Genomic DNA, 27,986 nt, shown 5'->3' with positions numbered 1-27,986 from the left:
ACAGGTGTCACTAAATTCTCATTCCACTTCAAAGAAACAACAAGGCATTTGTCAACAGGCTTCATGCTTGTCAGGAGCCCTGGTGGCGCTGGTGGTTCGTGTGAGAAATGTACACAAAGGAAAAAGCCTGTTTTAATGTACCTATGTCAACAAATTGCACATCAACAAACATTCATGTTATTAAAACATAATTTTTAAATGAAAAGGAAAAGCTTAAGGTATATATAATTTTTTAAGATTCTGCACTTAACTGAATTTTTCTTTTTAAAAACACTAATGAGGGCTTCTTCTGTATTATCCTTATTCTTTTCTATTTATTCCCTGTACTTTCTAATGTTATGCTATATAAAATCAATGAAGTATATTTGACTAGGATAAATTTATATTTGCCTTAAATTGCTATGATTATGTGTAACTCTATGTGGCTGTGCACACACACACACACACACACACTTCATTTAAAATTCAAGTATATATTAAGTACATATTTAAAATTGCAACTTTCATATATAATTTATTAATACAGTCATTTTCTCCATAGGGGTTCAACTGGCACAGTGGCTGCCCCTCGTCTGGCTCCCACAGGTGTCAGTTGGGCTGATAAGGTAAAGGCTCATCATACAGGCTCTCCTGCTTCTTCAGATATAGCACCTGCCCAGTCTTGCCCACCGATGACAGTACAGAAGAGTTCCCGCAAAAATGGCAAGTGACTTTAATCTTTTTTTATTGTACATAGATAGATGTAAAGAGAGGTACACATATTGATTACTTTGTTTGAAATTGATCTTATTGGAATTATGTATTTATCTTTTTACATCATCTATGTGATATTAATTTTAAGATCATCTTAAAAGCCGAGCATAACTACTTTCAAGCAGGTGTGAAAGCGTATGGAGATCATTCTGATCTCAGATTTGCCCTGAGTAAGCTTTAAATAGAATGTTTTTTTTTTCTGTTTATTTATAAGATTCTTAGAATTCTTTTGACTTAAAAACAAAACAAAGGATTAGACCACTCTCTAGGCAGTATCTTTTAAGTACCATCTTATTACTTTGGTTAGATTTTGGTACTGCAAAATAATGTTCTGTGTTTATCTTTGCTCACACATCTATTGTTTATATGTCTTGGTCATATAGTGCTGCCATAATAGAAATACCACCAGTGGATGGCTTTAACAAGGAGAAATTTATTTTCTCAAAGTTTAGTAGGTTATAAGTCCAAATTCAGGGTGTCAGCTCCAGGCAAAGTCTTTCTCTCTCTGTAGACTCTGGAGGATGGCTTCTCCTGGTGGAGGAGCTTCTCAGGCACAGGGACCCTGTGTCTAAAGGACGTGCTCTGCTCCCGGTGCTGCTTTCTTGGTGGTATGAGGTCCCCAACTCTCTGCTTGCTTCCCTTTCCCTTTATCTCTTGAGATGAAAGGTGGTGCAGGCCACACCCCAGGGAAAATCCCTTTCTATTGGATCGGGGATGTGGCCTGAGCAAGAGTGTTATATCCCACCTTATCCTTTTAACCACAGGTAGAGGCTGTAATTTATAACACATAGGAAAATCACAAAATGGAGGACAACCACACATGGCCTAACCAAGTTGACACATATTTTTGGGGAGACACAATTCAGTCCATTACACTATGCTATCATAACTAATTAAGGAGCACAAATAAATAGGAGGGCTATTATTCTAAGGGTCTACCTGGAATAAGTAACTTGTCCCATGAGAATGTCCTTCATAAAATGGTTGTGTATAGAAATCCAGAGAGAATTTTTGCACATATGTAGAGGCTTGGATTTTAGAATGAAATTAGTGCTGATGAGTTTGTGGTACTTCTCAGGAACTTAAGAAAACTGCATTCTTTTATCTACAATGAAAGATCCCATCAGAGCTTTTTGGTTCAAAAAAGTGTTTTATTGGAAATAACGAAGGCATTGCCACCTTTGAATTGTTGATGTGTTTTGTTTTGCCACTTCAGTCTCCGAAAGTTGTACTGATTTATTTTAAATAATATTCCTTACTTCTATTTACTATATGCCCTTGTTTCTTTATGCAGACTTGCTAGTAGAAAACCTCAGTTACTTCTTTCAGGAAGAGGTAGGAAATGTGGGACCACAAAGCTTAGTTTTTGTATCTTGAAAAAGTCTGAGAAATGAGTTATAAAATTTAAATTGCAAAAATCTTAAACATGGTGTTACACATCATCATGGTTTTATTTAAAGCAGTACTCTGATTATTCATGAGTGACCCATTTACCTGAGATGAAATGATAAACTTTGGTTACAACTAGGCTTAAAAAATAAAACACTCATTAATGGGAAGTTTTGTTTAGTACCACTTTGGTCTTTATTTTCGGAGTTTGAGCAGAGTGTTATGTCACAGTTAGTTATGCATATTTCAAGTAATTTATAGTAATAGTAGCTGTAGCAGTGAAGTTGTAGCAGTGTGCTATAAAAATAATTCTAGTTAAAGGTGACAGATTGAGCACATGTATTTGCTTTGCTCTTTGTCCAAGCCCAACTAAAATGGTATAAATAGATTTAAAATAAGACTTAAGAAAAAAGAGACAGGAGAAGGTATGATATGAAGAAATTTTTGGAAACTGGAAAGGAGACAGATCAGTAGTAAGTGACATTTGAGTAAGCAAGTTGAATCCTAAGCTAAAAAAAAGCTAGAAAAAAAAAAAAAAAGCTAGAAGAGGGGGCAAAATTGAAAAACAATTCAATTTGCTCTACAGAACTCCCTAAAGGTACGAAAATTGGCGGGAGCAGGTACTTTTAGAAGTTAGAATGAAGATGTAGGTGATATGTTAACTATTTAGTTTCCTCCATCCCCTCAACTACTCTGAATAGTAGGATAGCTGTACCTCTCTCTTCTCAGCAGGAGATTAGAGGTTTCCACTCGAGAGAAGGTAAAAAAGATTAGGGATACCAGGCACATTGGATGATGGGAGTACTGTGTTGAAAACAAGGAAACTAAGTGAAAGGCTATCTGTAAAAATAATATTCAGGCCTCCCATTCCCACCCCCACTCTAAGCCCTTTTCCCCCACTGAACTCCCAAGTTTCTAGATCAAGAAAAACCGTACCTTTGAAACCCTGTCCACATCCAGATCTGATACATATCACAAGATAATGGTCTTCAAGGCTGATACTGTGATTGGATGAGAATTTGGCAGTCTTAGGAGGCATGTGCATTATGGAAGTCAGATTACAGACTATGGTAGATTGTCTGCAAAAATAGCTGTCAACACTTTCTTCCATCCCTGTACATGCATGCCATGCCCACTGTCTGTTTCCTCTCCCTTGAATCTTGGCTGGGCCTGTGACTCGATATGGTAAATAGAATGTGACAAAAGTTATGTTTCGTAACTTCCTAGCCTAAGCCTTAAGAGGCCTTGCCGCTTCCATTTTCTCCTTTTTGAAAGCCAGATGCCATGTAAAGAAGCCTGGGCTAGACCATAGAATAGTAAGAGACCATGTGAAGAGTAGGAGGCCATGCAGAGGAGAACCTAGGTATTCTAGCCAGTAGCTGTGTTACCAAGACTTCAGACATGTGAGTGAAGTCATCACAGATACTCTAGCCTTAAATGAACCACCTAATACCGTGTGGAGAAGAGACGGAGCCCCCCACTAAACGCAATTCAAATTCCTGACCCAAAAGAATTGTAAGGAAATAAAATGGTTGCTGGTTTTTTTTTTTAATAGACTTTGTTTTTTTAGAGCAGTTTTTTGTTTATAGAGAAGTTGTGTAGAAAGTACATAAGAGTTCCCATGTGTCTTCTCTTTTCCCCCTGCACACTGTTTCTCCTCTTTTTATTACCTTGCATTTGTAGGATCCATTTGTTACAATTGCTGAAACAGTATTATTTATTATTAAATAAAGTTTAGCCTTACATTGGGGTTCCTCTTTGTGTTGTATGGGTTTTGACAAATGCACAATATCATGTATCTAACTTTACAGTATCATACAGAATAGTTTCACTGCCCTGAAAATCCCTTGTGTTCCACCTAGTCATCCCTCTCTTCCCCTGAACTCTTGGCAACCACTGATCTTTTTACTATCTTTATAGTTTTGCCTTTTCCAGAAAGTCATATAATTGGAATCATACAGTATGCAGTTCACTTTGTTCACTTAAACCAAAAACCACTAGCTGTCAAGTCGACTCTTATTCACAGTAACCCTCTTATTCATGTGTGTCAGAGTATAACTGTGCTCCACAGGATTTTCAATGGCTGATTTTTTGGAAGTAGATCACCGGACCTTTCTTCCAACATGTCTCTGGGTGGACTCAAACTTCTAACTTTCAGTTAGCAACCGAGTATGTTAACTGTTTACACTACTGAGGGACTCCTTTCACTGAGCGATATGTATTTATGGTTCCTCTGTATCTTTTCATGACTTGATAGTTCATGTATTTTTATCACTGAATAATACTCTGTTGTATGGGTGCACCACAGTTTTTCTATTCACCTATTGAAGGACATCTTATTTGCTTCCAAATTTTGGCGTTTATGAATAAATAACTGCTATAAACACTCTGTGCAAGTTTTTATGTGGGCATATATTTCCATTTGTTTGGGTAGAAATCAAGGGATGTGGTTGCTGGATTATATGGTAAGCATATGTTTAGCTTTGTATGAAACTGCCAGATTGTCTTCCAAAGTCACTATACCATTGCATCTCATTGTTTTAATTTCCAATTCCCCAGTGACATGATATTGAGCATCTTTTCATACGTTTATATGCCACCTGTATTTATTTATTCTTTGGTGAAGTGTCTGTTCAGATCTTTTGCCCATTTTCAAATTGGGTTGTTTTCTTATTGTTGAGTTTTAAGAGTTCTTTGTATATTTTGGATTGTTGTTGTTAGCTGCCATTAAGTACACTGACTCTGTACAACAGAGCAAAATGTTGCCTGGCCCTGCACCATCTTCATACTTAACTGGTATGCTATAGCCCATTGTTGCAGCCACTGTGTCTTCTGAGTGCTTTCCAACCTGGGGGACTCATCTTCTAGCAGTACGTCGGACAGTTAGTCATGGTGAAACCTAATGTTACTTAGATTTTCTTCTATGCTTTCTTCTAGAAGTTGTATAGCTTTGTGTCTTATATTTAGGTCTCTGATCTGTTTTCAGCTCATTTTTTTTGAAAGCTGTGGGGCCTGTGTCTAGATCAACTTTTTTGCATGTAGATGTCCAGTTGTTGCAGCACCATTTGTTGAAAGACTTTTTTTTCTCCATCGAATTGCCTTTGCTCCTTTATCAGAGACCATTTGACAATATTCGTGCAACTCTATTTCTGACCTTTATTCTGTTCTGCTAATTGATTTATCCATTCTTTTGTCGGTACCTCACTGGCTCCATCACTGTAGCTTTATAGTAAATGGTTGATAAATTTTGAGCTTGTTATTTAGAAATAGATAATGGGAAATATCCAATATCTGAATAAATATAGTTATGTAAAGAGTTATAGAAAGAGAGAGAAAGGAAGGGAAGAAATCATGAATGAATATTTAAAAATTTCTCTTAATGGAAGGATATAAAATTCTAGACCAAAAGAGCCCATTAAGTGCCTAGTACAATGGATAAAAATAGAGTGACATCAAAACAGTTGGGGAATTTCTGAATAGATAGAAGGCTCTAAAAGATTACAGAAAGAAAAGTCAGTTTATATACAAATGACCAGGAATCAGAATGGCATCTGCCTTTGCAAAAGTAACACTAGAAGCCACAAGAAAATTGAGCAGTGTCTTAAATATTCTGAAGGAAAATAATTTCTAATCTAAAATTCAGTGTCTAGCCCATTTATCAATTGAGTATGAGAGCAGATTAAAGACATTTTCAAACAGGCGTGGTATCATTTTTTTTTTCTCAATCTGCCATGGACTCAGTCACTACTGGCAGGAACCAACTCAGGAAAGAGTCAAAGATAATCACCTTATGATAGTTAACTGAGGTTCCCAGAATGATAGCTGTGAACCATGCCTAGATGGGAATGGTCACAGTGCTCTGGAAGAGAAAAATTCAAGAAAGTGAATGAAATTCTTAAAATGTCCTGTGTGTTTACGGGAAACCCTGGTGGCATAGTGGTTAAGAGTTTGGCTGCTAACCAAAAGGTTAGAAGTGTGGATCTACCAGATGCTCCTTGGAAACCCTATGGAGTAGTTCTCCTCTGTCCTGTAGGGTCACTGTGAGTTGGAATCAACTCGACAACAATGGGTTTGGTTTTTTTTTTTTCCCCAATGTCTTTACATATAAAGAGAAGTTTTTGAATTTGGGAGAGTTGGGGATTTAATTAATTCTAAGTACAGTAGAAAATATTGAGGTTAAATCATGGAGGGAAAAAAGATAGCAAAATGCAAAGAAGAGCATTACAGGAATACCTATAAATGGAGTCCATGAAGGCATAGAGTGAATGGAGCAAGAAAAATATTTGAGGAAGTAATCATTGAGAATATCTCCAAGCTGTTGAAGGACGTCAAGTCTCAAATTGAAGAAGCACTATAAACCCCAAGCAAGTGCAATACAAAACAGGTCCCCCTAGCTATGACATAATAAAAATACAGAAAATCAAAGAAAGAGAAAATCTTTGAAAGTAATCAGAGGAGAAGAAGACACTTTATTTTCAAAGGATCAAGAATTAACTGATAGCTGACTTCACAACACTAACTATGGAAGCCAGAATACATCGGAATGACATATTTAAGATGGTGAGAAAACAAGTAACTGCAAAGCTAGGATTCTATATTAAGTCAAAATATTTTTCAAAATGAAGATAAGATAAAGATAATTCCACACAAATAAGTATTGAGATAAATTGTCATCAGTAGGCCTTCATTAAAAAGTAGAACAGAGAATTTTTCAGATTTAAGGAAAATTAGCACAGATGGAAACATAGAAATGTATAAAGAAATGAACACTAGACTGTGTAAACATGTTGGTAACACTAAATGAGCATTGACTATGAAATAGTTAATTTTGACTGTATGAAACATAATGATGTTAATGTCTTGCATGGCTTGAAATATATGTAGAATATAAATTTATGACAGTAACCCAAGTAGCAGAAGAGGAGTAAGTAGAGTTTAAATTTTCTGGGGTTCTACCATTGTATGGGAGGTGATAGAATTTCTGACTTGTATTGTTGTTGTTATTAGGTGCTGTCGAGTTGGTTCCAACTCATAGAGACCCTGTGTACCACAGAACGAAACTCTGCCCAATCCTGTGCTATGCTCATAATCGTTGTTATGCCTGAGCCCATTGCTGCAGCCACTGTGTCAGTCCGTCTGTTATATTAAAAAAAAAAAAAAAAAAAAAAACTCCAGGAAACTCTTATAATAAGACTAAAAGAATATATAACTGGTAACCTAATAGAAAAAAAAAAACCCAAACTTGATGGCAGTGGGTTTGGTTTTTTAATAGGAGGGAAGGAGCTCTGGTGGTGCAGTGGTTAAGAGCTGTGACTGCTAACCAAAAGGTTGCCAGTTCAAATCCATCAGCTGCTCCTTGGAGACCCTTTGGGGCAGTTCTACTCTGTCCTGTAGGGTCTCTATAAATTGAAATCGACTCAACAGCAATGGGTTTGATAGAAGGGAAAATAGAATAATAAAAATATTTTATAAATCCAAAAGAAGGCAAGAAAGGAGAAGAAGAAACTTGGGACAAATAAAAATCAAATTATAACATGGTAGATAGAAATACAAATATATCAGTGATCAAATATAGTCTAAATATTCAATTAAAAATAGTCTAGCAACACACAAACTACCACAGTATGACAAACTATATACTGCTTAAGCAATACATCTTAAATACAAAGGTTTGAATGAAAAGGATGGGAAAAAAAGTTCCATGTGTATTCTATTCAAATCAAAGCTGGTATTGCTCTAATATTAGACAAAATAGACGAAGTAGGCATGGAGCATTTTAAAGAAGGAAATTTCTTAATGATTAAAGGTTTAGTTCAACAACAGATAGTCTAAATTTATATGTTTAATACATAACACTATGTAAGGTAAGTATTTGATAGAGCTGAAAGGAAAAACTGACAAATATACATTTATACTGGGAAAATTCAAGACACCTCTCTTAACTGATAGAACAAGTAGCAAAAATCAATAAAAACATAGATTTTATGAACAAAATTCTGATCAGTGAATTTGACGTATTTGATATATCGTAACAATGATAATACATATTTTTTTCATCATATTTTCTTGCTGTGCTTCAGTGTGGATACTTTTTATTGATATGTCTTCAAGTCCACTAATCCTCTATTCTTCTGTGTCTAAACTGCTGTTAAACCCATCTATTAAATTCTTAATTTCATCTGTATATGTGGCAGTTCTAGAATCTCCATTTGATCGTTAAAAAAATCGATTCCAGGTGTCTATTGGAATTCTTTATCTTTTCTGCATTTTCTTGAATGTAATAATCATAACTACTTTTAAAGTCTATGTCCAAAAAATCAAGTATCTGAATTTACAGTGGGTTTGTTACTTAAAAAAAATTTTTCTTTTGTTTTCAGTCATTTGACCCTGTTTTTTCATACACGTCACAATTTTTTATTGGATGTTTAACTCTGTGTTAGAAATTATGGAGGTTCCTCCTAGAAGGATCACTTTTTCTTCTGGCAAACACTTAGAGTACAAGCAGATCACCTTAATCCTGTTAAGGTTTGGTTTGAGGCTTTATTAAAGTGATGTGTTTCAGTTTGTCCTTATTCCTTCTGGGGTCTTAACTGAGGCCTGGGGTGTTTGCCAAGGCCACTCCATTCCTGAGTTCCAATGTTTGTTTCCTGAGTGCTGCTTAGTTGCTACAATATCTGCTTAGCTCATTAGCTTCCTGGCTGCTGCTTTCTTCTGGGTTTCTTGGAATCTTTATCCATATATGCAAAATTCAGGAGTTGTGAATGTGAAACTTCTTAAAGGGAGATTAAATGTAGATTTTTTTGGCTCACTTCCCTGCAGTTCCCTCCTCTCTGAGATTTTTTTTTTGTCCCTTAGTCTCAGTTGCTTTAGATCCCCTGAACTGTTTCTCTTTCCTCGCTTGGCTGAACTGCTGGTTTCTGCACAGTGAATTGGTGAAAGGTCCTCAGGGAAAAAGCCAGGATAAATATGGATCTCCCCTTTTTGTCTTTCCCTTTTCTCAAGAATTGTAGTTCATCAAATCTTGCCTGCATGGTTACTTTCCAGTGCCTTTAAACAATTGATTTATATATTTTGTCTAGCTTTTATAGTTGTTTTTGTTAAGAGGAGGGTTAATTTTGAAAAACTACATTGCCATGGCCAGAAATATAAGCCCACATACATATTTAAGCAAACAGGGAACATTTACTAGAAGTGACATGTGCTGGGCCATTAAACAAGGCTAAATAAATTTTGGAGGATTGAAATCATTCTTTCTCTAATCACAGTGGCATTAAATTAGAAATCAATTACAAAAAGATAGCCATAAAAAATTTCCAAATTTTTGAAAATTTGAAATATACTTCTAAATAACCCATAAGTCAGAGAAGAAATCACAATGAAAGTTAGAAAATATGAATTGAATACAAATGAAAACAGAGCATTCAAAAAATTGTGGGATTAAGCTAAAGCTACACTTTGAGGAAAACTTCTAGCCTCAAATGCACATATTAGAAAAGAAGAAAATCTAAACTCCATGATATGTACATCTTAAGAAGCTAGAAAAGAATACGAAGTTGAACCTAAGGAACATAGAAGGAAGGAGAATATATAGGTGAGAGTAGAGAAAATCAACAAAGCCAAAGATAGTTCTTCAAAAGACTGTTGAAGTTAGTAAATCTCTAGAAATACTGATAAGATAAAGAAAAGAGAAGGCCTAATACCAGGAATGAAATAGGAAATATTGCTAGAAATCCCACAGATACTAAAAAGATAATGAAAGGTTATTGTTAACAATGTTATTAAGAGAAATGGACAAATCCCTTGAAAAATACAACTTAACAAAAATTCAGCCAGGCGAGGGAACCAAAACAGTTCAGGGGAGCTAAAGCAACTGGGACTGAGGGACAACCGAAAGACTTAGAAAATTTGAAACATTCTGTAAATATTTTTAAAAAGTGATCTATGGCTTAAAATCTTTCCCCCAAGAAAATTCCAGGCCAAGATGAGTTTACTAGTGAGTTCTTCCATATATTTAAGGTAAAATTAAGATTAGCTTTATAGAAACTTCCAGAGAATTAAAAAAAGTGAGAACTCTCTTTCCTTTACAAAGAACTTGATTTGGACTTTGTCTTTGGTTCCTGAAAAATAGCCCTTGGAATTCTCTAGCAGTAGAGGTGCCTCATTCATGTAAAACCTATAGATATCACTTGAGAATGTGTGCAGATGAGTGGGGGCTATATAGACCCCACCCAGTCAGCTAACCTCAGGAAGGGAAAATGGCATAATCTAATCATACGTATTCAATGATTCAATCCATCATGACTGTGGACTGAGACCCCAATCAGGACTATGGAATGAAGTCAATAAAATACTTCAAACTCAGAAGTATCAGAGGCTTCCTGGATTGGAGACAATAAATACACAGGTCCAGGAGTGGGGTGCACATCCCTGAGGACAATGGAAGTCTTCCACAGATACCCGTCCCAGAACTTGCCTGGTGTGTCTCTTCGTTTGTATCCTTTCTGATTATATTAAATGGGTAACTGTAAGTATAGATACTTTCCGTGGATTCTGTGAGCCAGTTCAGTGGATTAACGAACCTCAGGGGCAATGAGAGCTGGCAGGAGTGCTGTCTGCCAATTTGGCGGTCTGAAGAACAGAGTCTTTCTAACTTGTGTGCTCTGACTTAGCTCAGGGTGGCTGGGTCAGAGAAAGGCTGCATGGGCAGTAGATCCGAAGGACGAGGTCCTTCTAACTTGTGTGTTCTGACCTGGCTTCGGGTGGCTAGGATCAGAGAAGGGCTGCATGGGCAGTAGACATCTGCAGCCAGAGCTCCAAACCAGCTGTGGGCGGCTGGAGGTTGGAGAGAGTGTGCCCCTAGGGCAGCTGGTGACAAGGACAAAGAAGTTAGTTCTGGATCTGTTTCCAGGTAGAAATTAGATTCATGCTGATCCTTACCATGCAGTTAGCAATACAGGTGAGATTTGCCCACTGTGCCTCTAGCTTGTTAGCGTACCTCCCCCTGCTTATTTCATGATGCTGGCATGACCTTAATATTAAAACCTAACAAGGAAATTGCAATAAAGTAGAATGTTATCTCTTAAATGTTGATCTTAAAAATATTAAATCAGCAGTAAAAATGATAATACATCACAATCAGGTTGGGATCATTCGAGGTTCTCTTGAGTTATTAGCTGAATTGACTTGAATTTTTTTAGGGTTGCTGTCAGTTGGAATTATCTCGATGGCAGTAGATTTTTTTTTTTTTTCTTGGTTTAGTAATGACATTTGTAAATTAAAAAAAATGTTCTGGAGGGTAAAAATCAAAATATGAAATATAATTTTGTCCTTTGTGTTCTTCTTAAGATTATCATAGTATTTAGATTGACAATTTAATTGCATGATTTGCTGTCCTCAACAAATATTTTTTATTATGGGAATAATTTTTCAACATAGTTTTCACTGAAGGTACGTTAAAAATATTCTTTGTCCATAACTAACTTCTAAGAAACCTAAGTTATAGTTTCTGCTGCTTTTTTGACTTGCTTCAGTTATTATTTTGATTTTTTTTCTATGTGATAGTGTTTGCGTTGGCCATCTCATTGGGTAGTGGAGTAGGTCCAAGTTTTAAGCAGTATTTCTTTCTATAAGAAAGCTTTCAAAAAAGAGTGTTTTTCTTTCCTTTTAAAAAAGTAGAGTGCTTAATCATAGTGCTCCTAAGGGTGAGCCAGCTAAATCAACTGGAAACTAAAATTTTCTGTTAAACTTTCTCAATTTTAAAATTTAGTTATTATTATTACCTTTTTTGTATGTGTGGTTTTTTTAAGTGTTATTTTTATGAATTTTCTCTTAACCGACATTTTATGTATAATATTTAAAGGATAATAAAGTAGGAATATATAAAATTATGTACTCAGCTTCTAAAAAGTTAAACATGGAGGAAAACTGAACGTTGACTGGATATTGTATGATGTTAAGGCATTATCATTAGTTTTGTTTTCCTTCCTAATGGTATGGTGGTTGTATTTTTAAAAAAATTCCTATCTTTTAAGGATATGTACTGAAGAATTTACAGGTGAAATGGTATGATGTCTAGTATTTGCTTTAAAATATTTCCAGAAAAACAATGGGGAAGGGGAAATAGATGAGATGAGAGTGGCAGAATGTTGATAATTGTTGGAGCTAGGTGATGATGGGAGCATGGAGTTCTATTTTGTGTATTTGAAAAATTGTCATACTAGTTAAAAAAAATTAAACATAGTATCCCCTTAGAGATTTCAAAGTCCACATTGGTCAGGTAAAAGATTACAGGTATTTTCTAATAGTCTTTACTTAAAATAAATATAAAATATATGAGCATATCAAAAACCCAAATGCTTTGCTGCTGAGTAGATTCTGACTCATAGTGACCCTGTAGGACACAGTAGAACTTCTTCATAGGGTTTCTAAAGAGCGGCTGGTAGATTCAAACCGCAGACTTTTTGGTAAGCAGCCCAGCTCTTAACCACTGTGCCACCAGGGCACTATATGACCATAGCCATTATGTTTTTTAAAATAGCATAATCAGTTTGATTTGAATTGTGGTGTTGGCGAAGAATGTTGAATATACCATGGACTGCCAAAGGAATGAACACATCTGTTTTGGAAGAAGTACAACCAGAATGCTGCTTAGAAGCAAGGATTGTGAGACTACATCTTACGTACTTTGGCCATGTTGTCAGGAGAGATCGGTCCCTGGAGAAGAACATCATGCTTGGTAAAGTATAGGGTCAGTGGAAAAGAGGAAGACCCTCAACAAGATGGATTGACACAGTGGCTGCAGCAGTGGGCTGAAGCATGGCGCAGGACTGGGCAGTGTTTTGTTCTGTGGTACACAGCGTTGCTACGAGTCAGAACCAACTCAACAGCACCTAACAACAACAGCAACAACATAGATTTGCCTATTCTACAAATTTCATAAAAATGGAATCACATGATACGTGGTCTTTTGTGATTGACTTCTTCAACTTAGTGTAATATTTTTAAGCTTTATCCGTGTTGTAGCATGTTTCAGTAATTCATTTCTTTTTATTGCCAAATAGTCCATTGTATAGATATACCACATTTTATTTATCTATTAATCAGTTGAGGGACATTTGGTTGGTTTACATATTGATCGTGTGTCTTGTAACCTCGATGGGCTCATTTACCAGTTCAAATATATTTTTAGTGGATTCCTTAGAATTTTTTTATGTATAATGCCATGTCATCTGTGAATAAAGATAGTTTCACTTTTTCCTTTCCCATATGAATGACTTTTATTTCTTTTTCTTGCCTAATTGCCTTGACTGCAACCTCTAATATAATACTGACTAGAAGTGGTCAGAGCGAAAATTCTTGTTGTCTTCCAGATCTTAGTGGGAAGGCATGGCGCGTTTCACCATTAAGTATGATGTTAGTTAGCTCTTTGTTTTTCATAGATGTTATAATGGTTAGTTTTATGCGTCAGGTTGACGAGACTGTCGTACCCAGTTTGTTCAAACACTAGTTTAGATGTTGCTATGAAGGTATTACATGTGATTAACATTTACATCAGTTGACTTTAAGTAAAAAAACGATTACCTCCTTAACGTGATTGGGCCTTATTCAACTAGTTGAAGGCCTTAAGAGCAAAAACTGAAGTTTCCTGAAGGAGGAAGATTCTACCTCAAGACTTACGTAGATAACCAGCTGGAGTTTTCAGATTTAAGACTGCCAGAGTTTCTAACCTGTTGCCCGACCTATGGATTTTGTACTTACCAGCCTCCACAATCACTTGAATCAATTCCATAAAGTCAGTCAATCAGTCAGTCTCTTTCTACACACCCACACCCACACCCACACCCACACATGAACCCACCCACCCCACACACTTTATTGGTTCTATTTTTCTGGAGAGCCCTAATACAGATTTTGGTACTAAAGGCGGAGAGTTGCTGTAATAAATACCTAAGAGTATAGAAGTGGCTTTGAGATTGGGTAATGGGTGGAGGCTGGGAAAGTTTTGAGGCGTGTGTTAGTAAAAGGCTAGGTTGCCTTAAAGAGGCTGTTGGTAGAATTATGGGTATTAAAGGCAATTCAGTGAGGACTCAGAAAGAAATGAGGAGAGCTGTAGAGAAAGCTTCTGCTGTTGTGAACAGAAAGGTGCTAGAAATTTGGACCTTAAATTTGCTTCTGGAGAGGCCTTAAAAGGAAATGATGAACATGTTATTGTACCCTGGAGGAAAGGCAATTCTTGTTGTAAAGCAGCAAAGAACTTGACTGAATTATGTTCAAATGTTTGTGGAAAGTGTAACTTGTAAATGATGAACTTGGATATTTGCCCATTAAAAATACCCTTGCCTTTGAGTCTATTCCAGCTCATAGTGATCCTGTATTGGATATTTAGCTGAGGAGATTTCTAAGCAAAATTTAGAAGGTGCAGCCTGGCTTCTTCTTGCTGCTTATAAGAAAATGCAAGGGGAAAGTGATAAATTGAGGAATGAACTGTACAAAAAGGAACCAGAATTTGAAGATTTGGTAAATTCTCAGTCTATTGATAGTCTAAAAATTAAGAAAGTGTTCTGGTGAGAACAACAACAGTGTGGCTGGACAACTGTTTGCCAACAAGATTAGGTCTGTGACTTAGGGGCCCAGTCATCCATCCCAACAGAAATGCTGCCAGTTTAGACTGAAGGGGATGAAATCTCTATGGATTGAAATGAAGGAAAACTTTGTGACTCCTGGGATTTGATGGTTAGGAAATGGGCCTATGTAACTGACTACAAACAGCTGTTGTCCTTCAAGAAAAAGAAAGGATGATTCCCAGAGCGATTCATAGGCCAGCAAAGCTGCTGGCATGGGTCTGGAGGGGTGGGGACTCCATGTCCTTGGTTCCAGGGTGTGAGGCTACCCACCCTCCCTTCCTGGCCCAGGACGGGAGGCATATAGCACTGCTGCCCAGGTCAGAGGGGACAGGGCTGCTACTCGGCTGGGCCTGGAGGACAGAGGATTATTTTCAAGCCTTGAAATCTAGTGAATTGTGCTGGGTTTCAGATGTGTTTGTGACCCTTGACCCCTTTTTTTTGTCTTCAATTTCTGCCTTTTGGAATGGGAATGTCTGTCCTATGCCTGTTTTGCCATTGTTTTTGGAAGCAGATAACTTGTATTCTAGGTTTGTCTTGATGCTAATTTTCCTGTACCTGCTAGTGTTCCTGGGGTGGAGGTTTCTGCAGCTCCTGTGTGGGATATATGGGAGGCAATAAGGAAACTCAGGGAACTCACTGCTGTGCTATTCAAGTCCCAGGGTCGATAGGGAGTCTGCCTTCTTTCTGTGTCTCAGAATCTTCCTATGGTTGTTTGTTGTGTTTTGTCCAGTGGACTCAGAGATGGAGATGAGGCTACTCCACCTAGGCCAGAACTGGAAGTCTTCATATTGATTTTGGAAGACTACAATTAACTAGTAAAATTTGACATTGTGGCTATATACATCACTATATAAAAATATACACCAAGATGTGACATTTTGAAACATTTTAGAAGATAAATTTATTTTGTGCTTTTTTGCTGTGTGTCTTTGGACGTGGACCCTTAGTTTCTCTGTATGTCTGGTGAAATGTTGGACTAGGTCCTATAGAATTTCTTCAATTAATATTCTGTAATTTTATGATCATTGAAATAGTTTGTTTAAGGCAAGTTATATTTTTAGAACTGAGATAGAGGAAAGACATTGGATTTCAGAGTTAGGATTCTGAAAGATGGCAAGGCAGTTTTACGTAACCATTTGGTGCATATATTACCAGAGCCAGTTTGTCTGGATTTACTTCTTGGCTTTATTTTTACTAGTAAGGTTTGTGATAGTTTCCTCATCTATAATATGATAGTGTTGGCACCTAGTATACACTATAGCTATTGCCATCGAGTTGATTCTGACTCACAGCAGCCCTATAGGATAGAGTAGAACTGTCCTGTACATACGGTTTCCAAGGCTGTAAATCTTTTTCTTTTTTAATTTTTATTGTGCTTTAAGTGAAAGTTTACAAATCAAGTCAGCCTTTCATACAAAGCCTTAAATACACCTTGCTATATGCTCCTAGTTGCTCTCCCTCTAATGAGACAGCACACTCCTTCTCTCCACCCTGTATTTCTGTGTCCATTCAGCCAGCTTCTGTCCCCCTTGGCCTTCACATCTCCCTGCCAGATAGGAGCTGCACACATAGCCTCATATGTCTGCTTGATCCAAGAAGCTCATTCCTCACCAGCATCATTTTCTGTCTTATATTTCAGTCCAATCCCTGTCTGAAGAGTTGGCTTTGGGAATGGTTTCTGTCTTGGGCTAACAGAAGGTCTGGGGACCATGACCTCTGGCGTCTTTCTAGTCTCAGTCAGACCATTAACTCTGGTCTTTTTATGAGAATTTGAGGTCTGCATCCCACTGCTCTCCTCCTTCAGGGATTCTTCATTGCGTACCCTGTCATGGCAGTCATTGGTTGTAGCCAGGCACCATCTAGTTCTTCTGGTCTCAGGCTGATGTAGTCTCTGATTCACGTGGCCCATGCTGACCCTTAGGCTCGTACTTACCTGTGTCTCTTGTGTTCTTCATTATTCTTTGCTCCAGGTGGGTTGAGACCAATTGATGCATCTTAGATGGCCACTTGCTAGCGTTTAAGACCCCAGATGCCACTCCCCAAGATGGGATGCAGGATGTTTTCTTAACAGGTTTTATTATGCCACTTGTCCTAGATGTCCCCTGAAACCATGGTCTCCAAACCCCGACCCCGCTACACTGGTCTTCAAAGCATTTGGTTTATTCAGGAGACTTCTTTACTTTTGGTTTAGTCCAGTTGTGCTGCCCTCTCCTGTATTGCGTGTTGTCCTTCCCTTCACCTAAATTAGTCCTTGTCTACTATCTAATTAGTGAATCCTCCTCTTCCTCCCTCCCTCCTCCCCTTCTTATAACCATCAAAAAATATTTTCTTCTCTGTTTAAACTATTTCTTGAGTTCTTATAATAGTGGTCTCATACAATAGCTGTCCTTTTGCAACTAATTTCACTCAGCATAATGCCTTCCAGATTCCTGTATGTTATGAAATGTCTCACAGATTCACCGTTGTTTTTTATGGATTGGTAGTATTCCATTGTGTGAATATACCATAATGTATTTATCCATTTATCTGTTGATGGGCACCTTGGTTGCTTCCATCTTTTTGCTATTGTAAACAGTGCTGCACTGAATATGGGTGTGCATATATCTGTTTGTGTGTCGGCTCTTACTTCTCTAGGATATATTCCAAGGAGTGAGATTGCTGAATCATGTGGTAGTTCTATCTCCAGCAATTTAAGGAAGCGCCAAATCGATTTCCGAAGTGGTTGTACCATTTTACATTCCCACCAGCAGTGTCTAAGTGTTCAGTCTCTCCACAACCTCTCCAACAGTTATTATTTTGTGTGTTTTGGCTTAATGCCAGCCTCGTTGGAGTGAGATGGAATCTCATTGTAGTTTTGATTTGCATTTCTCTAATGGCTAATGATCCTGAGCATTTCCTCATGTATCTGTTAGCTACCTGAATATCTTCTTTTGTGAAGTGTCTGTTCATATCCTTTGCCCATTTTTTAATTGGGTTATTTGTCTTTTTGTTGTTGAGTTTTTGCAGTAACATGTAGATTTTAGAGGTCAAGGGCTGTAAATCTTTACAGGAGCAGACTGCCACGTCTTTCTCCCGAGAGCAGCTAGTGGGTTCAAACTGCCTACCTTTCAGTTTGAAGTTGAGCACTTAACCACTGTGTCACCAGGGCTTCTGTACACACTATATAAACCTTAATTATTATACTGTTATTACTTACCAGGAGCCCTAGTGGCATAGTGGTTAAGAGCTTGGCTGCTAACCAGGTGGTCGGTTGTTTGGATCTACCAGGTGTTCCTTGGGTCAGTTCTACTCTGTCTTATAGAATCGCTATGAGTTGGAATTGACTCAATGGCAATGGTTTTTTTTTTTTTTTTTTAACATGGTAATTATAGGAATCAGAGATAATATATATAATATAGCTTGCACAAACACGACTGATTAGTGCCATGTTTGTATATTATATTTAATAGGAATTAAATTAGAAGATGGTTTTCTTTGATGGATTTCAGAAAATTTTCATCTTCTAAAGAAATCTTGATTCCCTCCCGCCCCCAATTGCATAGAACGGAAAGATGCTGAAGGATGGGAGACTGTTCAGAGAGGAAGGCCTGTTCGTTCACGATCGACAGCAGTGATGCCAAAAGTTTCATTAGCAACAGAAGCTTTAATGTCCAAGGATGACAGTGATAAAGAAAATGTACGTCTTTTATCTGATGAAAGCATACAGGAAGGTGAATTTGTTGGAGATGGACCTCCTAATACTGTCGAGTCTCGGCCCAAAGACTCTTTACACTCTTGTGAGCATCCTCTTGCTGAAAGAACCCAGGTAGGTAGTACCCTTTGAAAATAACTCCTTTTACTGCCCTTTTAAAAAAGGTGTGTGTGTTTGCTGAAATGCCATATTTTTTGTCTTTGTTTTCAGCTTTTTATTTTGAAAAATTTTAAATCTACAGAAAAGTAGCAAGGATAGAATGAGCCTGCATATACCCTTCATCTAGATTCAGCAGTTGTTAACATTTTGCTTTATTTTTTTTTCTTTTCTCTCTTTCTTTCTGTCACATACACGTACTGTAGGCTGATTTTAGGTAGTATTTTGCAGACATCATAACCATTCACCTTTAAATATGTATAACCAGAGAACAAGGAAATTTGTTTACATAACCACAATATAATTATCAACTTCAGGGAATTTAACATTTTTATAGTATTGTCTAATACTGACAATACTACAAATACTCAAAATTTTCCATCTGCCCCAGTTATTTCTTCATAAAAATTTTTCTCCTGATCCAAGATTCAATCCAGAATCATACATTGTATTTAGTTTTTTTTTTTTTGAATTGTCTTTCATCTGTGACAGTTCTTTAGCCTATCTTTGTCTTCCATGACATTAATATTTTTGAAGAATACTGGCTATGTTTTGGAGTAGAATGTCCTTCAGTTTGTGTACTCATTGTTCATGATTGAGTTTGGGCAGGAATAAAGTGATCGTTCTTAGGTGTCACACTTCAGAGGCATATGGTATCAGTTTACCCAAGTTTGTTGGTAACTTTGATCAGTTGGTTAAGTGGTATTCTCCTCCTTCATTTGGAGTGTTATTAAAAATAATTATGGATGGATGATTTTGAAATTGTTCTACTTGTCCTTTTTGCAAATGAAGTGTAGAGTAATTTGCTAGTATTTACTATATTCTTTAAAGTTAATGTTCCCAATATTGGTTCTGTTAATCTACTTGAAATTTATTTTATTTAATTGGTGAAGGAATGTATCTTTTTTAGGTATTTGTAAATATAAAGATTCATGTTCAATTTGTGTATTTTTATATAAAATGACTAATGAAATATAGGAGATATTCTTTGATATTGTAGTATGGGAATTAGATAAGTAAGTTGTAAAATAGTAATATTTTTCAGTCTAGAATCATATCTGCCTTTTTAAATTTCTGTCTCTTTACTTTTAGGGTATTTATTTTTACTGGAACTCTTGATGTTCTTGTTTTCCTCCTTAATTAATGGCTCTTAATCCTACACTGCCCCAATGTTCTGTAACTCTTTAGTGTGTACTTTTTACACCTGCCTGAGATTGGAAGCTTCTTGCAGGCAGTCTGTTATGTTGCTTTTTGATTTCTCATGATATGAAGCAGAGTCCTAAACACATAGGAAGTAATCAGTACATATTTGTTGAGTATAACTTTAAAATTTTAAGTAAACCAAAGCTTGGTGAAGAAATAACTTTTTATATTACTTAGCAAACATTTAGCATTTTTGTTAACATATATTTTAGCTAAAAACTATAATGTAAAAGTTACGCTGGTTTTGTATAGTGAGTAAATTTATGTGATATTGGGATTTCAGGAATAAACCGTACATACGACTTTTGAGAAATTACGCTATTGCTAAAATGTTCAGTATAAAAGTTCAGTACTGATGATGGCCAAGCTCATGACAGTATTTGTTTTCTCCACTGTCCTTTTAAGAAGGGAATTAGCATATTTATATATTTTCTCAACATCACTTTAGAGTTTTAGCATTTATTTTGTTATATAAATAATATTTTTTAACAAACAGGGTTTACTGTATCGTAAACATCAGTAATGCTAATATAAATATTGCCAAGAAGATTATAAACCACGGTGACTGACATATAAATAATGTTGATAGCAATATAAACAATGTGATAAAATTTAAATAATGCTTATGCTAAAATCAACACTTTGGGGCCCTCTAAGTCCTGACCAATAGTAGAACTTTAAAAGTAGTTTATAAGACTTGGCCAAGTTTAATATTTATATAAATAATTAATCAAACTGGGGTTTTTGTGGCCCCACAAAGTTTATCTAATGTTTGTTTAAGAAGTGATGTCAGTGAATTCTAAATTCACAAGTTTAGATTTTGGTTCTTCAACTTGGAGCTCATCACTCTGAGTATAATTGGAAAACATGGCACTGTTTTTTCTGTACCCTGTTAGAAAGTGAAAGTAAAAGCTTGGTTCTGTTTGCTATTTTTGTAAATGCTGCTGTGTCAAATTTTTTTTTACATGTTGCTGTGAAAAAAATTAGTATAGCACACTTATGGAAGTACTTCACGGTGGGGGGAGGGCGCGGTTGGCAAACAAGCCTAGAAAGCGTGCATTATTTGTATAAAAATATGGTAACTCCCCCTTTATGGTGCATTTCTCTTTTATATCTGAGAGTTGGTACCATGTATTGGGTGGGTCTTCATCAATGGTACTTTGAGGTTGTGTTAATTTTACCGGAGGAGAACAAGTTTCATGTTTTTGAGTAGAATGTCCTCAAATATATTTTGATGAAAAATGTCTTCAGGGTGTTTTTCAAAAGCACTGAATACTCTCTCTTCATATTAGACATTCTTCTCAAGAGACCATGTAAATATCTGTAGTTGTAAGAGTATAAGACAAAGTGTTATACTTGTGACTAGATTTATTTTGTGAGGCATGTAAAATGCTCATCAGAAATTAGCATACTAAAAGAAAATGTAATTACAATATACCGCAGATATTGGTTAATCCCTTAGAGCACTTCAGACAGTGCCCGGATGTATAATAGGCATGCAAATAAAATTTGTGGCCACCTAATGTTGGTTTTTTTTTTTTCCTCTGTTCTTAAAATTGAAACATGACAGAAAAGAGATGACTTGATAATAAGCGAGATGTCTGTCAGATAGTCAACTGCTACTTCAGAGTTGGTAGATTAAGCAGCATCAGCTTTTCTAGAGTGAAATATTTGGTGAGTGTTTTTTATGATCTCTGATTCATTCTATAAATGTGTTTTGTTAGTTCACAGTGAGTACATTGGATGATATTAGAAGCTCTGGCAGTGGTTTCTTACAAGATGATTCTGTGTGCGCTTCTGAGATACCTGCTGTTCACGTTGAAACAGAGTGTGTTTCAATTACTCAGCAAGCTGACACACCTCCTTTGCAAACAAATGAAGACAAATTTCCAGCAGAGAAAGCAAGGATAGAAAATGAAATGGACCCGTCAGATATTTCAAATGTGAGTGCTGCTAACTTGGTAAGAACAACTTATCAGAATTCTGGGTAAATATTTTGAAGAGGCATAAACCCCAATAATAATAATAACTTGCATTGTGTATTACTTTACACTTTACAGTGATTTTATGTATACTATTTTATTTTAATGTTTTATTCTTACAGTAACCTTTTGATATAATTAAGATTCTTGTTTTGTAGAGAAAGAAAGTGAGACTTTCAGAGTTAAATAACTTGTTGAAAATCATACAGTTTGCATGTGATTTGATCAAATATTCTTTAGGATTAACAAACCAAACCAATAACAAAATCTTTTGTACAATGTCTAGCACTCTGATAGATGGGAAATGGTGCCTACTGGACTTAGTTTTGTAATTCTTAACAAAGTGCTTTATGCAGCTACTGTAATTTGCTTGGAGTTGAACTTTAAGATGAAATTTATTTACCATTCCTACTCCAGAGTTTCTGAAAATGCATCGATTTTTCTAAGTTTATGTTTTTGCTTGACTACTCATTTCTGCTCATCTCTTTCTATTTCTCATTTTAGTATTGAGAAAATTGCCCTGAGGATAATTCATAATAGGTCATGCTAGTTGTGTTTAAAAAGTACCTTTCCAAAGAAAAAGGCATATAAAAAAAATTGTTGAGAAAAATTATTCAAATTTTATTTTTTAAAGGCCACGGTACACTATAGTTTCTTTCAACACTTTAATGCCTAATAATGTTGAAAGATCTACAGATAGCATTAGATCAAATTATAGACCGTTTAGAGAAAGAGTAACAGTAGGTACAGATGAAACTTGATATGGGTTGCTTAAGGAGGAAAAAAGAAAATAATGGGTTACAGTAATAAAAACAAATGTTTAGATTCTTATAATAAGATAGAGCCATATGTTCTATAACTTGGGTCTTACAGTAATAGACTTTTTAAAGGTTGAACATAATTATGGTTACATAATTATGGTCAGAAGTAATGGGCTTATTGTAGGGGGTAGAAATTGACCATATTAATGTTTTTTGTTTACATACTAAGTATCATATTAAATTATTTATTTTGCAATTTGATTCTGTGAGAAAGTAACATTTCAGAAGAGGAAAAAGGCCCTATACCTTAATAAGCATAAAGCAATTATTTATGAAGTTCTTTCCTCATCATTTTTAATTTGATCATATATGTACGATTGTGGTAGAGTCATAAAAACCTTTGATTATTTTGAGGGTTAAATTTATATACTTGAAAGAAACTTAGTTCTGCTTTAAAATATGAATATTAGTGTATTTTTAGTTTCTAGAGGAGTTTTAACTAAACCAAGATTTGAAAAATAACTGGCTTTTATGGCAGACACTCTCTGGGTAGATCTAGACATTCACCTCGTTTAGTTTCCGTGTGCTGGGTTATAAAGAATTGCTGGGAAGATGAGAGAACTGTTTTTTCTTTTTTTCCACAGTACAGCATTTTTACGTAACTGGTACAGGTAAAAAAAAAAAAAAAAAGAAAAAAAGGGCAAAACATTATCAGTAATTCTCTTATTTAACAGAACTTTTTAGCACAAAATGACTGAGAACCTTTCTATTTAAGGTCAACTTTTGCCAGCATTGTAAAAATCAATCAATATAATACTCTTTCTTACATTTCACTTTTTTTCTCTGTCTTCAGTATATACTCTTGCATTCCATTTTTTTATGTGTATCTTACAGCTTTTTTTGTCCTTTGTCAAATACTGCCCTTTTTTGCACATTTAGTCAATTTTTTCCTGTGGTGAATCATTTCGTTTCATGTCTGTTTTAAAAGAAATTTTCTTTGTGGTTACCATGGTTATTACATTTATTATCCTAACTTTATAGCAACCTAGTTTAAATTGATAACGTAACTTCAGTAACATACAAAAACTCTATTCCTGTGCCACTCCTTCCTCCCCCTGCCCTTCTCCCCCCAAAAACACCACACCTGTTGCCATCAGTTTGATTCTGACACTTAGTAACTATATAGGACAGAGTGGAGCGGCCTCATAGGGTTTCCAAGGCTGTAATCTTTATGGAAGCAGACTGCTACATAGGTGGGTTCAAACTGAGGACCTTTTGGTTAGCAACTGAACACTTAAGCATTGCATCACCAGGGCTCCTATTAAAAGGCCAGTGTCATTTTTTGTCATATATTTATAATTATTATTTATACTTTTGTCCTTTATAGCATGCAAAACATAACAAACGTAGTTAAAAGCCAGAAATACAGCAAAATTGGCCTATATATTTTTTCTTGAAATTACCTTTACCGAAGGTCTTTATTTCCTCATACAGCTTTGAGTTATCATGTACTGTCTTCCCCTTTCAAACTGGAAGACTTTCTTTAGCATTTCTTGTAGAGCAGGTCTGGTAGTAACTAACTCCATATTTTGTTTATCTGGGAATGTCTTAATTTCTCCCTCATTTTTAAAAGACACTCTTGCTGGGTATAGGATTCTTGGATGGCAGATTTTTTTCTTTCAGCACTTCGAATATATCATCCCACTGCCTTCAGGCTACCATGGTTTCTGAGGAGAAATTGACGTGTAGTATTATTGGGATTCCCTTATACTTAACTGTTTTTCTTTCCTCTTGCTGCTTTTAATATCCTCTCTCTAGCTTTGGTTTTTGACAGTTTGGTTATAATGTGTCTTGGCATAGATCGCTTTGGGTTAATTCTATTTGCAGTTTGTTGAGCTTTCTGAATGTGCAAATTTATGTCCTTTGTCAAATTTGGAAAGTTTTCAGCCGTTGTTTCTTAAAATATTTTCTCTGCTCCTCTGTCTTCTCTCCTAGGACTTGTGATGTGTATATTGCCCACTTATTGGTGTTCCATGGGTCTCTTGTGGTCTGTTCATTTTTTTTCATTCCTTTTTCTTTTTATTCCTCAGACTGACCCGTTTTAATTGGTTCTGTCTTCAAATTTTCAGATTCTTCTGCCAGCTTAAATCTGCTTTTGAACTCCTCTAGTGAATTTTTCACTTCATTCATTGTACTTTTCAGCTCCAGAGGTTTTTTAATTTAAATAATTTTCATCTGTTAATATTCCCAATTGGTTTACACATTCTTGTTTTCCTTTAGACCTTTGTCCGTGTTTTCCTTTAGTTCTTTCAGCATATTTAAAGCAGTTCTTTTAAAATCTGTATCTAGTAGGTACAGTGTCTGGTCTTCCAGTGATTTCTCTTGGTTTTTGTTCCTTTAAATGGACTACTCTTCCCTGTTTATCTGACTCGTGAATTTTTGTTGAAAATGGAACATTTGAATAGTATAACAATGCAGCTCTAGGACACAGTTTCTCCCCTTTCTTAAGGTTTGTTGGCAAGAGTTTGCAAACCTTAAGGTTTGCTTTTTATTTCTTTCTTTCACTTCCTTTTTCCTTTCCTCTCTTTTACTATTGTTGGAGGCTGTGGTAGTTCATTAGATTAGTGACTTTTACAAACTATTTTTGCAGAAACAAATGGAAGAAAAACCACTGAGGGGGAAAAAACCTCTTGCACTCTTTACAGAATAGCTCTATGCTGGAACAGTCCTTAACCAGACTTGCACTGATCGGAGAGATCCGCCTGAGGAGAAAGTTTAGGGTTACTTCAGGTCTTTCGGGGTATGTGCCTTGCCCTGGGCATGCGTATGCTCTCTATATTACACAAACTTGGGTACCTTTAAGTGCTCCAATTTCCCAAGAAGATTCTCTTTCTAGGGTTTTGACCCTGACCTCTCATCGCCCACTTTTGCCCGGGCAGTCAGTGGCTTCTTAGTTATCTCAGTGCGTCAGGCTGTGCCTGCTACTCCTGTGTCCTGAACAACCTCCAAGGTAGGCACAACAGAGACAGATGCTTTGTTTTAGACTTTTAGGTAGTCACTAGACTGATTCAAGCAGGCAGATACCATATTTTGTCAATAAGGTGCACTTAGCTCACTCCAGAACCGGGGACCAAGATCCGGAGCTGGAAACACAGTGGCCACTTTAAGCTGGCTGCTGAGTAAGGGTGGAGTAGGTACTCACGCAGTATCAAAAAAATTCTTAGAGTTTTCCTACCCTTCTGACAGGTCTTCACCTGGCTTCTGTGGCCCCCCGACTGTTTACCAGAATTCCGAGAAGGCCAGTACTGTCATTTTCTGCATTTTCAAAAATTTTCTATGTAGGGTCAGGAGCAAAGAGCTTCTTACTCTGCCATTTTTGTTCTGGCATCTCCTGTTTTGTCATTTCGGCTATTATGAATAATGCTGCTATGGATACTCCATGTGAGAGTTTTTTTTTTTTTAATTAATTTTTATTGTGCTTTAAGTGAAAGTTTACAAATCAGGTCAGCCTCTCATACAAAAATTTACATGCACCTTGCTATACACTTCTAATTGCTCTCCCTCCAATGACACAGCACAGTTCTTCCCTCCACTCTCTCCCCTCATGTCCATTCGGGTAGCTTCTGGTACCTCTGCCCTCTCATCTCCCCTCCAGACAGGAGATGCCAACATAGTCCCATGGGTTTACTTGATCCAAGAATCTCGTTCTTCACCAGTATCATTTTCCATCCCATATTCCAGTCCAATCCCTGTCTGAAGAGTTGGCTTTGGGAATGGTTCCTGTCTTGGGCTAACAGAAGGTCTGGGGACCATGGCCTCTGGGGCCCTTCTTAGCCCCAGTCTGATCATTAAGTTTGGTCTTTTTATAAGAATTTGAGGTCTGCATTCCACTGCTTTCCTGCTCCCCATGTGAGAGTTTTTGTGTGGACATATGTTTTTTTATTTTTCCTTGGTATATGCCTTACAGTGGAATTGCTGGGCCATATGGTAACTTTATGTTTAACCTTTTTGAGGAATGGTCAGAGTGTTTTCTACCGTGGCTGCATCATTTTACATTTTGACCGGGTTTATTTCTTTTTACAGTTATACCAGGTTTTGCTTCATGTATTTTGAAGCTTTCTTACTAAGTTTATAAATGTTTAGGATTTTCTTGATGAATTGACCTTTTTCAATCATTATGAGATGATGTTCTTTATCACTAGTAATAATTTTTGCTCTGAAGTTGACTGTGTTTGATATTAATATAGTCGCTTCAGCTTATTTTGATGATTGCTAGCATGGTATATGGTATATCTTTTACCTTTAATCCTTTTGTATCTTTATATTTAAATTAGGTGTCTTACAGGCAGCCTATGGCTTGGTCTTGCTTTTTTATCTAGTTCTACAATCTCTGTCTGTTAGTTGGGGTGTTGAAACTACTTAAAAATAATGTGATTATTCATATACTTTGTTTTAAATTGACCATCTTACTATTTGTTTTCCCTTTGACTTATTGTTTTTCTGCCTTTATCTTTTTTTTCTCTTTTTGGGTTAATCGAGTATATTTTATAATTCCGTTTTATCTTCTTTGTTGGTTTATTAGCTATAACTTTTTGTTTTATTATTTCACTGGTTGCTTTTGGGTTTATCTTTAGCTTATCCCAGTGGATTTTTAATTAATGGTTCTGATGCATATTATCTGTATTACTTCTAATTATATTTTAAAGTTAGGTATATATGTTTAAAAAGTGTTGTCATCATTACAGGATAAATTCTTTCCATGTTCCCATTATAGCATATTTTTTTTCTTTTGTTATTCAGTGGGCGTATTTGATCTGTGTTATTAATTTAGGCGCTCAAATGAAATTCACAGTTTGTCACTAATACAACAATTACATTTATAGCTTTACTGTTTCTCATATGCAGCAGTCTTATAAAGAAGGTAGATTATGGATTATTGTCCCATTTCATGGAATATGAAACAGGCTCTTGGTTTTAAGAAACTGGTAACTCACACAACTAACAAATGGTTGAGCCTATACTGGGCCCCAGGTTGTATGATTTTAGATCAGTGCTGTTTTTTATTTTTTAATACTGTTGAGCTGATGATTAGAGCATGAAGAAAAAAGCGATGACTTAACTTTCCAGGCCAGAGATGATTCTTGTTTTTGTTTGTTTTTAACTTTGTAGTCTATGGCAGAAGTTCTTGCTAAAAAAGAAGAGTTAGCAGATCGTTTAGAAAAGGCCAATGAAGAAGCCATTGCTAGTGCCATTGCTGAAGAAGAACAGTTAACTAGAGAAATTGAAGCTGAAGAAAACAATGAGATTAACATTGAAACTGACAACGACAGTGATTTTTCAGTGAGAATTTTTAACATAATTGCTCAAACATTATGTTCAGAAGAGAAATAATTAGGCCAGAAATATTTAGAGGTTATGTAGCCTTAGT

The 27,986-nt window shown here is 36.2% G+C and overlaps 1 protein-coding gene across 14 annotated transcripts in view; it reads left to right on the top strand.

The window, feature by feature from the left end:
- SCAPER (S-phase cyclin A associated protein in the ER) overlaps window positions 1-27,986 on the top strand; it is a 492,396-nt gene that overhangs the window by 111,135 nt on the left and 353,275 nt on the right. For 12 of the 14 annotated variants that reach the window (XM_023552952.2, XM_023552948.2, XM_023552950.2 and 9 more), the window contains 4 exons: window positions 542-702; window positions 18,308-18,570; window positions 21,540-21,776; window positions 27,728-27,898. In XM_023552952.2, coding sequence (XP_023408720.1) covers window positions 542-702; window positions 18,308-18,570; window positions 21,540-21,776; window positions 27,728-27,898 — 832 coding nt within the window. The remainder of the gene's footprint in view (window positions 1-541; window positions 703-18,307; window positions 18,571-21,539; window positions 21,777-27,727; window positions 27,899-27,986) is intronic. The other 2 variants (XM_010593775.3, XM_023552953.2) reach the window with 1 other exon arrangement.

Source organism: Loxodonta africana, chromosome 13 (genome assembly GCF_030014295.1).
Source record: "Loxodonta africana isolate mLoxAfr1 chromosome 13, mLoxAfr1.hap2, whole genome shotgun sequence".
NCBI classification, from domain to species: domain Eukaryota; kingdom Metazoa; phylum Chordata; class Mammalia; order Proboscidea; family Elephantidae; genus Loxodonta; species Loxodonta africana.
This window is presented reverse-complemented; position numbering and strand designations above follow the sequence as displayed.